The following is a 13,724-nucleotide window of genomic DNA, read 5'->3' as shown; positions in this document are numbered from 1 at the left end:
AAATGTCAAAGACATAAATGAATATTTTGCATCAGTTTTCACAGTGGAAGGCATAAGTATTATCTCAATATTAACAGGTACTGCAGAAGTTATAGAAATTCGGAACTTAGAACAATCATGATTAATGACACAAGAGTGAGCAAACTATTGTGATTGAAGATAAACAAGTCCCCAGGCCTGATGGCCTACAATAAAACAAGGAATTGAGGATGCTGGAATTTTGAACTGGACTGAAGAAGCGCCATTGGATTTGAAACGTTAATTCTGTTTTCTCTTCACAGATGCTGCTGGCCTTGCTGAATTCCTCCAGCGATTTCTGCTTTTGTTCCCAATGGCCTATCATAAGATCTCAAAGGAAATGGTACGAGAAATAGTGGATCCATTGCCTATCATATTCTAAAATTCCTTGGATTCAGGAAAGTTGCCAGTGTATTGGACAAATGATAATATAATGCTCTTATTCAAAATGTGAAGGAGGCAGGAAACTATAAATCAGTGTTTAATATGTGTCATTAGGAAATTGTTACAGTCTGTTATTAAGGAATAACAGAACATTTTGAAAGTCAAACACAATCCATCAGTCAGTATGATTTTATGAAGGGTAAACCATGTTTGACGAATTAGCTAGAGTTCTTTTAAGATGTAACAAGCAAGGTGGATAATGGGGATCCTGTGACTGTGAAATATCTGGACTTCCAGAAGGTATTTGATAAGCTGCTACACAAAAATTTAATGCAGAAGGTAAGATCACATGCAGTTAGGGGTAATTTCTTATTTTCGATAGAGGTTTGGCTAACAAACAGAAAGCAAACAGTTAGAATAAATGTGCCTTTTTTTTAATTGGCAAGATATAACTAGTGAGGTGCCACGAGATTTGATCTTTGGGCCCCAATTATTTACAATCTATATTCATGGTTTGGATGCAGGGACAGAAGATACTGTCGTCTAATTTGCAGATGACACTAAATTAGGTGGGAAAGTAAGCTGCAACAAAGAGACAAGAAATCACAAATGAAAATGGATAGGTTAGATGAATGGGCCAAGATTTGACAGATAGAATTGAAAATGGATAATTGTGAGGTTATCTATTTTGGTTGTAAGAATAGAAAGGCAACTCAGCTTAATGGAGAGTAACTTCAGAGTGCTTTGGTATATTCTTGTGCATGAACCACAGAAAACTAGTATGAAAGTACAGCAGGTAGTAAGGAAGGTAAACAGAATTTTGGCGTTTATTGCAAAAGGAATAGAGCATACAAGTTGCTGAAACTATACAAGGTATTAGTCAGACTGCACCTGAAGTATGGTATACAGCTTTGATCCTGTCACTTGAGGATGGATGTAATTGCATGAAATGCAGTTTAGAGGTGGCTTACTAGATTGGTTCCAGAGGTGAGGACTTTATCTTATGTAAGAGATTGAACAGTTTGGGTCTATAATCTGATTGAGGCATATAGGATATTAAAGCAAATTGACAAAAGATTTCCTCTTGTGGGGCAATCTAGAATTGAGAGATTATAGTTTCAGAATAAGGGGTAGCATATTTAAAACAGAAATGAGGAGAAATCCTTCTCTCAAAGAGTCATGAATCTGAAATTCACTACCCCAGACTGTGGTGTATACTGGGACAGAATAAATTTAAGGAAATAGACAGAGTTTTCATTAGTAACAGGTTGAAGGATTATGACGAAGTTTCAGAAAAGTGGATTTGAGGCTGGCATGAGATCAGCCATAATCACACTGAATGGCACAGCAGGGTCAAGGAGCTGAATTGCCTACTCCTGTTCCTAGTTCTTATGTTTCTTAGCAACTTTGCACACATACACCTCGGTCCTTCTGCTAAAGAATAGTACACATAATTTTATATTGCATCTCCATGCTCTTGCTACAGAAATGCATCATTTTTCTACAATGAACCTCACCTGCAAACTATCTGCCAACTCTTCCAACCTGTCAATGTTCTTTAGCAATGTTCTACTCAGTTTAAAATGTTTCTAAGTTTTGTATCAAAACTCCATTGCAACTTTTCCTCCAGCAGGAAAAATATCCATTGGCCATTACTCAGTTTTCTATTACTCAAATGATTTTGTCTCCAAACTTCTGTTGTTCCTTTTGTTCCATGAGCTATACTTCTCTCACCAGTTCTTGTGTGTCATTGCATGGAAAGCTTCTTCAAAGTCAATGTATATCACATCAACAGCAATACCCTCAACACGCTTTTCTGTTACCTCTACAACTAGCACTTGCTAATTACTAAAATACAATCACTTCTTCAGAAATCCCTTTTTGTCTTTTCTAAACAATTCACATGATTCCATGTGACTACTAATTCTAATCCAAATAATTGTTTCTGGAAGCTTCTCCACACATACAAGTGAGCAGTTTGCTATGCCATACCATTGAATTCCAACATTTGGGTAACAAGAAACAGATGAGCAGAAGTAAAGATGAAAAAGTAACTAATGCAAATCACATCTTAAATTTAGGTTTAACCTCAAATAAAACATTCTTACCCATTGTCTATTCCATTTAATCCCAACTTTTTTCCAATATCTCCAACCATTACTCCAGGCATTGCAAGTAAGGTCTTTGGATCTCTGATCTAAATACATTTTGATTTCCATTGAAATCAAAATTAAAAAAGGAGAAAGTTAAATTAGAAATTGATCATTCACTTTTGAAACCAAATTTTAAACAATGGACAGAAATCTTTATAAATGCCTTGCATGTTTAATTAAGTTGGGCAATCTTTATCCGTATTCCAATGGGTTGACCTTTATCATAATTGGTCAGCAGTCACAGTATGGTTGACCAAGAAATGCTAGGTGCTGATATACTTGTTATCTGAACTGGAAGGATACATTCTCCACCATCCCTTAATAGCACAAAATAAATAGAGCAAAATGAAACAACTATAATACCCATCAACAAAACTTAAAATTTACAAATCAAATCCTTTTAAAAGTTATTTTATCAAGAAATGGTTCTTAACATTTCTTTCAATCATAAATTAAAACAGGCAAACTGTGTTTCTTGTACAACTTGATCATCAATTTCATAAATCAAGCTAAATCAAACAATAGAAACCTCATAAATGAATGCACATACATTTAACAACAGTAATTGCATTTATAAATATATTACTGACCACAGCTCTATAACTACATAATTTAAGAAAAGGGCTGAATTGATACAAATCTAATTAATATGGTGTTTCTGTGCATTTTGGTTAAGTGGATCACAGTTGTCCCATGCTTCTAGTTCCCAGTTTCATTGACCATGACCATGACCATGCCCATGCCATTCTGCCCACGAGAAGTCAGGTACCACTTGGAAGGAAACACAACAGCATAAGAAACAGGAGTTACTGCAGGACTTTTGATCCTTCATGTTTACTCAGTAATGCAATAAGATGGAGAAGAGTATCACCAGGATTTTGCCTGGGTAAGAGTGATTCACCTGTGAAAAAGAACTAGGTAGGCTTGGTTGTTTTCCTTAGAGCAGGAAAAAGCTTAAAGGAACTTGATTGAGGTGTACAAAGTCATGAGGGGCATAGATAGAGTAGACAGAAAGAAATGTATTGCCTTATGGAAGGGGTTAAAAAGCAGGAAGAAAATGTTAGTCATTGGTCCTACGGAGGGAAAGGTAGGTGAGCGACCAGTGGAATTTATTGAGGACTGGATGCCAAAATTCCTTAACTTGGAGACTGGAATGGGAAGTCTGAAGGTTGAGAGGGCTCACCGGGTCATGATAGGAGGCCAGGTTTGTACCAATACCCTCAACCTAACCTGGTGCTGTTTCATAATTATAGAGATAAGCAGAGAATTGTGGAAGCTTCCAGAATCTAGGGGAAGGATCTGAAGGCCTCAGTTTATGAGGGCTCTAGGATCATGCTTTTCCAAGACTTCACAGCAGTGGTGATCCTGAAAATGAAATTCTATGATGGCATTAAGAAAAGACTGAGGAAGCTCAGGATCCAGTACTCTGAGGTACCGGCAGTGCTTCAGATCGCCTTGAATGGATCTGTATATTTCTTTGACTCGTCAGAGAAGGCAAGAGATTTTATGGACAAAGTAACTCAGTCTGAACAATTTAGCATAAACAAATAGGAGTGTTGTTTAGATATGCCTTTTTTTTCTTTTAAAAAAAGAGGAAGCTGTGTTGCGGGTTTTTTTCTCTATATTTCTGGTAATAATCTGGTTTAAATTATGCTCAGAAGCGGCAGGGGTATTTACTTTTAATTTCTAAGTTAAACTGTACCAAGGGATGGGTGGGATACTTACTATTCCATTTTAACTTCTTAGTTCACGTTGTTATTCTTTTGTGTATTTTCTTTCATTGCTGCTTGTGTTTGCTTTGCAGCTCTAGCTTGGAGGAGAGAAAATGGTTGGGATGGCTAGATGCCTATTTATGGGCAGTGTATGCCAGGTTCAGTTATTTAAATGCCCTAGTTGTTGTACTGACAATGCGGCAGAAAGTTAAGTTTTGGGTGTGTAGGTGCCCCCTTTGTTCAGGGGGTGAATTTCCCTATCGAGTGCCATTGGCTCTTTATATGTTGTTTTGCTTTTTGGTTTTTGTCGTACATAGTTTTTGATAGCTCTGTAGTGTTTTAGTTTGTGTAGTTTTTACATTCTGTGGATTTTCCTTCACTAAGACTCAGTGATTTGTAATTCAAGTTCTCAGTCTCTGGAGTCTAAATGTTACTGCAGAAGGTAATGACTTGTTTAACTGGTATATCTGGAACATCAAAGGGAGTCACTCACCAATTAAGAGGAAAAAGGTACTCTCGAGTCTTAGGAGGGAAAAGGTGGATATTGATTTATTGAAGGTGATGCACTTGGATGATAGGGAGCATTTGAAATTGCAGCAGAATGGCTTTGATTGGGTTTACTTGTCATATTTTAATACGAGGAGTAGGGGATTGGCAATATTGGTTCGTAGGCATCTTCCATTTAAGCTACTAGACTGTGTTAAAGACACAGGCGGGAGGTTTGTAATCCTGGAAGCCCTGATAAATGGGGAAGAATATGGTATTTTAAACGTCTACTGCCCCTGACCCATCCACTCAAGTTTCTAGTAGATTCTTTCTCTAAATTGATCAGTTTTAGCATATCATCTTAGGGGGAAGTTTTAATTGCCTTATGGATCCCATGGTAGACAGGTTGCCCAAAAGTAGTGGACCCAGCACCGATCCTTGTGGCACTCCACTGGTCACAGGCCTCCAGTCTGAAAAACAAACCTCCACCACCACCCTCTGTTTTCGAGCTAGTTTTATATCCAAATGGATAGTTTTCCCTGTATTCCATGAGTTGTTACCTCGCTAACCAGTCTCCCATGGGGAACATTGTTGAACGCCTTACTGAAGTCCAAATGGATCATGTCCACCGCTCTGTCCTCATTGATCCTCTTTTTACTTCTTCAAAAAAACTCAATCAAGTTTGTGAGACACGCACAAAGCCATGTTGACTATCCCTAATCAGTCCTTCCCTTTCCAAATACATGTACATCCTGTCCCTCAGGATTCCCTCCAACATCTTGTCCACCACCGACGTCAGGCTCATTCGTCTATAGATCCCTGGCTTGTCCTTACCACCTTTCTTAAACAATGGCACCAAGTTAGCCAATCTTCAGCCTTCCGGCACCTTTCCTGTGATGATCGATGATACAGATATCTCAGCAAGAGGCCCAGCAATCACTTCTCTAGCTTCCCACAGGTTCTAGGGTACACCTGATCAGGTCCTGGAGCTTTATCCATTTCTATGTGTTTCAAAACATCCAGCACTTCCTCCTCTGTAATATGGACATTTTTGCAAAATGTCACCATCTATTTCCCTACATTCTATATTTTCCATGTCCTTTTCCACAGTAAACATTAATGCCAAATACTTGTTAAGTATTTCCCTCCATTTCCTGTGGCTCCACACAAAGGCCACCTGGCTGATCTTTGAGGGGTCCTATTCTCTCCCTAGTTACCCTTTTGTCCTTAGCCAAAGTTATCCCATGCCCCCTTTTTGCCCTACTGATTTCCCTCTTAAGTATACTCCAACTACCTTTATATTCTTTTAAGGGTTCATTCGATTTATCTTGTCTATAGCTGACGTATGCTTCCTTCTTTTTCTTAACCAAACCCTCAATTTCATTAGTCATCCAGAATTATCTACACCTACCAGCCTTTCCTTTCATCCTAACAGGAATATTCTGTCTCTGGATTCTTGTTATCTCATTTCTAAAGGTTTCCCATTTTTCAGCCATCCTCTTACCTGTGAACATCTGCCTCCAATCAGCTTTTGCAAGTTCTTGTTTAATACCGTTAAAATTAGAACTTCAACTTTTAGATCTGGTCTATCTTTTTCCATCACTACTTTAAAACGAATAGAATTATGGTCGCTGGGCCCAAAAAAGTGTGGCATTTCAGAAATTTTGCTCTGAATCATACCAATCTGAAGGTTGTAAAGATGGGCGGACCAGGATGGAGTCTATTTTCTAGGATCTAGAGCTTCTGGGTGTGACCCCGAAACAAGAGTCTTTTCTCAATGTCCCCTTATCAGAGCAAGAGGTGCAGGAGGCTGTGAAGCAACATCAGAGTGGAAAGGCGCCTGGTCCTAATGGACTTCCCAGTGAATTTTATAAGGAATTCATAAGCATGTTGTCAGGTCCGATGCTCAACATGTTTAATGACCGCCTCCCACAATCTCCAAGAGAGGTCAGTATCTCTCTTTTTCATAAAAAAGGTAAAGTCTCAGAAGACTGTGCTTCTTACAGGCCCGTTTCACTTTTAAATGTTGATTTTAACATCCTTTCTAAGACCCTTGTGTTCAGGCTGAAAACTGTTGCCTTTGATTATTAAAAAGGACCAGAAGGGCTTTATAAGGGGCTTCAGATCCTCCAACTATGTTAGGAGGTTGCTTAATGTAATTCAATCATGTCAACAACATGCGACACAGGGGTGGCACGATGGTTCCATGGTTAGCACTGCTGCCTCACAGTGCCAGGGACCCAGGTTTGATTCCCATTTCAGACAACTGTCCATATGGAGTTTGCACATTCTCCCAGTGTCTGCGTGGGTTTCCTCTGGGTGCTCCGGTTTACACCTCCAATCCAAAGACGTGCAGGTTAGGTGAACTGGCCATGCTAAATTGTCCACAATATTAGGTGCATTAGTCAGGGGTAAATGTAGAGTAATAAGATAGGGGAATGGGTCTGGTTGGGTTAGTCTTTGGAGGGATCGCATCGACTTGTTGAGCCAAGTGGTCTGTCTCCACACTGTAGGAAGTCTAATCTAATCTAAAAACAGTCTATACAAGGACCGGTGATCTCTCATTATGCAGAGAAGGCATGTGACAGAGTCGAATGGCTGTACCTTTTTTGTACTCTAGAGCGGCTTTGCTTGGGTGAAGCCTTTATAAGATGGGTAAAGTTTCTCTACAGTGACCCTCTCACAGGAGTCATCACCAAAAGTGTACAATCAAGTAATTTTAGTATCTTTAGGGGTAGCCAACAAGGCTGTCCACTATTGCCATTGTTTTTTACATTGGTGATTTGAACCATTGACGGAGACCATTCATAGGGATCCCAATATATCAGCTCCAGAAATGGGGTCAAAATCACCTAAGATTTTGTTGTAATCAAATGATGTCCTCATCCTTTCGTGAAACCCAGCAGTTTCACAGCCTCGCCTGAAACAATACATCAGTTTGTTTGCCACCTTTTCAGGGTAAAAGATCAATTTTATGCAATCAGAGCCGATGCCTATGGGTGGTCTCACTAAATTTTGAGGGCGAATCTCGATTCCCTTTTAAGTGGTCACGGGGGATTTTCTGTATTTGGGTATATTCATTCCTCCAATTTCTCTTCGGGTGTATAAAACTAATTTTGTTCATTTATTTGACAAAATCAAACAAGACCTTCAAAGATGGAAGGCACGTCTTGTCTCATGGTTAGGTTGGATAGCTCTTATTAAAATTAATATTCTCCCCATCTACTGTAACCTATGTGCATGCTCCCCTTGATTTTCACTAAGCAAACGTTCAGGAGACTGAACAGCTGGTTCAGCTCTTTTATCTGGCATCTTAAGCAGCCCCTTATTAAATTAGCTAAATTGCAATTGCCTTAAAAGCCTGGGGGCAGTGGATCTCACAGACATTCAAAACTAGGCTCGCTTTCATGTTATGAGTGTGACTGGGCTTGTGGAGACTCTCTTTCAATATGGTTAGATATTGAAACCTCTCAAGCAAAGTGTCCTCTTACTAGCTTGCTGTTTTTGGACAGAATAAGAACAGTCATGAAATACTGCCACAATCCATTGGTTTTCAATATTATTAAAACATGGTGGGCAATGCGGCAGAGACAAGGCAATATTGCCAAAACATCTTATTTTACACCTATAGTGGGTATGCTAGATTTTCAACTGGGGACGATGGAGTCAGGATTCAAACACTGGGCAGCTAGGGGTGTGTCCCGCATGGGTGAGTCCCTCATGGATGAATTATGTGAGTGAGCCACAATTATGTCTTTTGACCAGTTAGCTCAGAAATATGAGCTATCTAGCAGGGACCTCTTTCGTTTTTATCAAATTAGGGATCTTATTCAAAAAAGATCCCGATAAAACTGATCTCCACAAATCCAACAAAGAGAAAAGGGTGCTCAGTGCTAAGAGCACACACTCTGTCAGCACTCTTTAACAACTGCTGGGGGCAGTTCCTCAGGCGAGATCAAACTGCTTTGCAGGATTAGGGAGAGAGAGTTGGACATTGAGATCTCCTCAGAGACATGGAAGGATATTTGGGAAAACACAAAAAAAATCTTGATTTGCAATAGGACTCATGCTTTGTAGTTGAAGATTTGCCACAGAGTCTACTTGGCTCCAGTTCAAAATTTAAACCAGGAGTATCTTCAACATGTCCCAAGTGCAAAGTACTTTTCCTCACTGTCTCTGGTCCTGCGGTAGGTTCTGAACATACTGGAGTGCTGTGGCAGGTACAATTGATAGGATTTTTGGGACAAGGGTGGAGAGGGACCCAACTTCTCTTCTTCTAGGCCTGCCCAATGTATTCCCTATAGATGTGCATGCAAAATAACTTTTCAACATTCTCACTTTCTGCGCAAACAAGAATATTTTTTAGGTTGGGTTTCTGAAAATCCTCCAGGCTTGTCGGGCTGGCATGTTATGAAGCATATCCCCTTGGATTTTGTTACAAGTATGGTACACCATAAAACTGAGAATTTTTATAAGACATGGCAGCCTTTTCTGGACTACCTGGACACAGATTTGTCTGCCACACTAATAAGGGCTTTTGTAAAACACAATCATTATGGCTATATGAGTCTAATATCCAGAGAGGGGGAACTGCGAATGTATTAATATGTGAAAATTAATGGTCTTGATATTTGGGAGCGAGTGTTTTGTCTTGCTGAGCCGTATTATTATTTATTAGCTAGTTCTTCTTTATTTAGTTAAGTAGTTAGTTGGTTTTTTAAATACATATTTATATATTTGTACATGAGTGCTGTTTGGTTCTTGCTTTGTACTGTTTTGAATTGTACTGTTTTATATTTGTTGTAATATCAAAAAACTATTTTTTCAATAAACATATACATATTAAAAATTCTAACAAAGTGGATACATTCACAATTTGTCATCTTGTACACTATTTTCTTGCCCACTATTCAGCTGCTGATATACCTCCTCAACACATAACATCATAAGACAAAAGCAGAAGTAGGCCATTTGGCCCAATGAGTATGCTCTGCCATTCAATGAGATCATGGCTGATCTGATAATCCTCAAATCTACTTCTGTGCCTCTTATAACAACCCTTGATTCTCTTACTGATTTATATTTGTCCATCTCAGCCTTGAACATACTGAATGACTCAATCTCAATTTCCCCAATTAATTTTGTACCATGAGCAAACATTGATACTGAAATAACTCTAGAGAGGCTGGTATTCACCCTTTATGTCCACTGGGAAAGTCCTTGATACTCCCTCAGAGCCAGCTGAGTGACAGGATATCTGACACTCCAGTCAGATCTGTTAGCCTGGGCTCCCTAATTGGACCAGATTAACAGCTCCAATCAGGGAATTCATATTTTATGAGGTTCACCTGGCTGACCTTGTTACAATCACTACAGATACATTATACTCAGAGCTATCATTTAGATAACCTCTGATCAATGTGTTCAGAGATGTTATTACACAGTTGTGGAGCAGGTGTGACTTGATTAAAAGCCTCTGAGTTCAGGGGTAGGACAGTACCACTGTGCCACAAGAGGGTCTGCCATCTTAAGCCATTAATATTGATTGTAAACAGCTGACGCTGATGCCTAGTATTTGAGGCACCAAACTAGACAACCTGAAAATGTCCCATTTTTTCCTATATTGTTTGCAGCCCATTTATAAATTCTCAATTCCCTAAAATATAAATAAAATTAAAGGATAGTTGTGTAGAAAATGATTTTGTCAGCATCTCTGTAGTCAGGGATTAGGATTTACCCGTTTACTTTAAACAGAATCTGCACCATGTTTAAGAAATGTTGTTATTAAATTATATATAAAAGCAAATGATTAATTCAGTGGTAATGAGAAAAGAAATTGCCTTACTTGAACAACAAAAGAATGAAGACCATGACAGACTCCATCGGGAGTTTCGAGTTGTGCAAATACAACAGCATGTGTGGCGGTTTTCCCCATGTTCCCAATCCAGAATTTAGCTGCTTCAAAGTCTGGAGAATTGATGATAAATTCCTAATATTCCAGAAAATTAAGAACCACAGGAACACCGTGAAAGTTACTACTGATTTTCAGATAAACATGTATTAGAAATTACATGGATAATTTCAGTATATCAGTATAATTTCAAATGAATAGCATTCAAACATTAAGCAGTTATCATTTTACTATTAATACTAGCTAGTTGATCTCTCATGGTACTGCATGGGTAGTCAAGGGTAAAAGTGCATTTTAACTCATGTACAGATCGAAGTTAGGACTAATTAGAGCCCAGGGCTTGAGTCCGAAGTTATGACATAGAAAATAAAGTTGTGGTTCATGGTTATTCAATGGGTTAGTAAAGAAAAAACATGCAGTAGTGTCTCCCATGATTCAGGTTTGAATTCATCCTTGTTTTTGATATGAACTAATGGCATCGACTCTGAGCTTTTGCAAATTGAACTAAAGTAGTGCAATAATGAGCAAACAAATAATAGGTGTATCCTGACAACAACTGCTCGATACATGAGGATCTCTCTTGGCTGTGGAAGTCTTTTTGTGTCAAACACTCACTTTAATTTGTTGAAGGCTGACCTCCAGGTTACTATGTATGTAAAATGTGTATGTTACTACAACACCTTGGACTCCTTGGGAGCCATTTGACTCAGTTGGTTGGATGCCCATCCTGGCTAGGATGGATTCTGAATCTGCCTCCATGCCCTCCTGTGTTGGAAATTGTGGCACTGTAGGTCCGATTTCAGGTAGAGAACTCAAGAACAAGATGAATAAGATGCAATAGACCCATATACTTATGAAAAAAATACTTTAGCAAGGTGGGCAAAATTAAAACTCATAAAACATAAACAATTAATTATGAAATAAATTATAAGAGTTGACAAATAATGCACATCTTCCAAATAATCATCTATAAAACAAGGTCACTGAATAACTTAATTTTAATATTCAATAATGAAAAGAGCTTGACAGATTTCTTGGTTCAGATTGTACTGTACTTCAAATTATATAGGACACATACAAAATCTAAAAGACCAATTCACATTTCATTTTTGCTTTATTTTTTCATTGGTGAACATCACAAACAGTGATGAACTCAAGAGGAAATGTTGTGGAAACCAGTCATATAAATTCTAATCAAATTTATTACTGTTAATGACAACTCTTTGTATATATCACTTTTTTAGAAATAGAGGCCAAGAGGGAGAGAGATGTAACATTGTCTTTGGTTAAAAATAATCCTGGATGATTGGTCATGTAACATTTCCTCATTGTTTGCAAATGTTATTGAAATTAGCTTAGTTGAGTATTTTTATATTTTTAATAAGATAGTACAATTATGCCATAATGTACATGCCAATTTAAAAAAAGACTATACTGTACAATTTGGACGGAAGTGCTTTGAAATAGTATTGGAGCACAAGCATGATTCATGACTTTTTGAATTAGGAAGATTCAGAGCACAAAACAGGAGTCAGAGAAAAATAATTATCAGAGGTTCTACATTGTTGATTATTTATGTGTTTTGATGCAGGGTTGATTTGCAATTGTTATTTCAAATTAAGAGTTCTCAATCTCAGCTGTTATTGTTATTAATAGTCAGTGATTGGTGACTTAGCACTTTCTTAAGTAGATCTTAAGTTAATGAGTGGGTTGCGCTTCGGCGGGTCGGTGTGGACTTGTTGGGCCGAAGGGCCTGTTTCCACACTGTAAGTAATCTAATCTAATCTAGTCTAATCTAATCATGGGGAGTTTTCCCAACTCATCGTGGCACACCCTCATTGATACCCCAGCAACCAGCTGTACATAGCTATATACGGTAGGCTCATTCATAAAGTCAGGAAGTATGAGATACAGGGAGATTTGGCTATCTGGATTCAGAATTGGCTGGCTGACAGAAGGCAGAGAGTGGTGTAGTTGGAAAGTATTCTGCCTGGAGGTCAGTGTTGAGTGGTGTCCTGCAGGGCTCTGTTCTTGGGCCTCTGCTCTTTGTAATTTTCATAAATGACTTGAATGAGGAGGTTGAGGGGTGGATTAGTAAATTTACAGATGACACAAAGGTTGGAGGTGTCGTCAATAGTATAGAGGGCTACTGCAGGCTGCAGTGCGACACAGACAGGATGCAGAGCTGGGCTGAGAAATGGCAGATGGAGTACAAACTGGATAAATGCGAAGTGATGCATTTTGGAAGGTCGAACTCAAATGCTGAATATAGGATTAAAGACAGGATTCTTGGCATTGTAGAGGGATCTGGGTGTGCAAGTTCATAGATCCCTCAAAGTTGCCACTCAAGTGTATAGGGTTGTTTAGAAAGGACATGGTGTTTTGGCTTTCATTAACAGGGGGATCGAGTTTAAGAACTGCGAGGTTTTGCTGCAGCTCTACAAGTCCCTGGTGAGACCACACTTGGAATATTGTGTCCAGTTCTGGTGGCCCTCCTATAGGAAAGATACAGAGGCTTTGGAGAGGGTGCAAAGAAGGTTTACCAGGATGCTGCCTGGACTTGGAGGGCTTGCCTTATGAAGAAAGGTTGAATAAGCTCGGACTTTTCTCTCTAGAGAGAAGGAGAAAGGGAGGTGTACAAAATAATGAGAGGAATAGATAGAGTCAATAGCCAGAGACTTTTCCACAGGGCGAGATTGACTGGTACGGGAAGTCACAGTTTGAAGGTATTAGAAGGAAGGTATAAAGGAGACATCAGAGGTAAGTTCTTTATGCAGAGAGTTGTGAATGCATGGAATGCGTTGCCAGCTGTGCTGGTGGAAGCAGAGTCATTGGGGACATTTAAGCAACTGTTGGACATGCACATTGATAGCAGTGAGTTGAGGGGTGCGTAGGTTAAATTACTCTATTTTACATTAAGATTAAGTCTCGGCACAACATCATGGGCCAAAGAGCCTGTTCTGTGCTGAACTTTTCTATGTTCTATAATCAATTATAAGTTTCAACCCATCCACTTCGGGACTGGAAGGCTTCAAACAGGAAAGGACGGAAGAGAATTCA

The 13,724-nt window shown here is 38.9% G+C and overlaps 1 protein-coding gene across 4 annotated transcripts in view; it reads right to left on the bottom strand.

The window, feature by feature from the left end:
* The window catches only part of acox3 (acyl-CoA oxidase 3, pristanoyl), a 183,058-nt gene that overhangs the window by 133,597 nt on the left and 35,737 nt on the right, over positions 1-13,724 (bottom strand). For all 4 annotated transcript variants that reach the window (XM_060826927.1, XM_060826936.1, XM_060826943.1 and 1 more), the window contains 2 exons: positions 10,599-10,742; positions 2,511-2,599 (listed from right to left, as the gene is read on the bottom strand). In XM_060826927.1, coding sequence (XP_060682910.1) covers positions 2,511-2,599; positions 10,599-10,742 — 233 coding nt within the window. The remainder of the gene's footprint in view (positions 1-2,510; positions 2,600-10,598; positions 10,743-13,724) is intronic.

This window comes from Hemiscyllium ocellatum, chromosome 1 (assembly GCF_020745735.1).
Source record: "Hemiscyllium ocellatum isolate sHemOce1 chromosome 1, sHemOce1.pat.X.cur, whole genome shotgun sequence".
Classification (NCBI taxonomy): domain Eukaryota; kingdom Metazoa; phylum Chordata; class Chondrichthyes; order Orectolobiformes; family Hemiscylliidae; genus Hemiscyllium; species Hemiscyllium ocellatum.
Note: the sequence above shows the minus strand (reverse complement) of the source record. Positions and strands in the feature narration are given on the sequence as shown.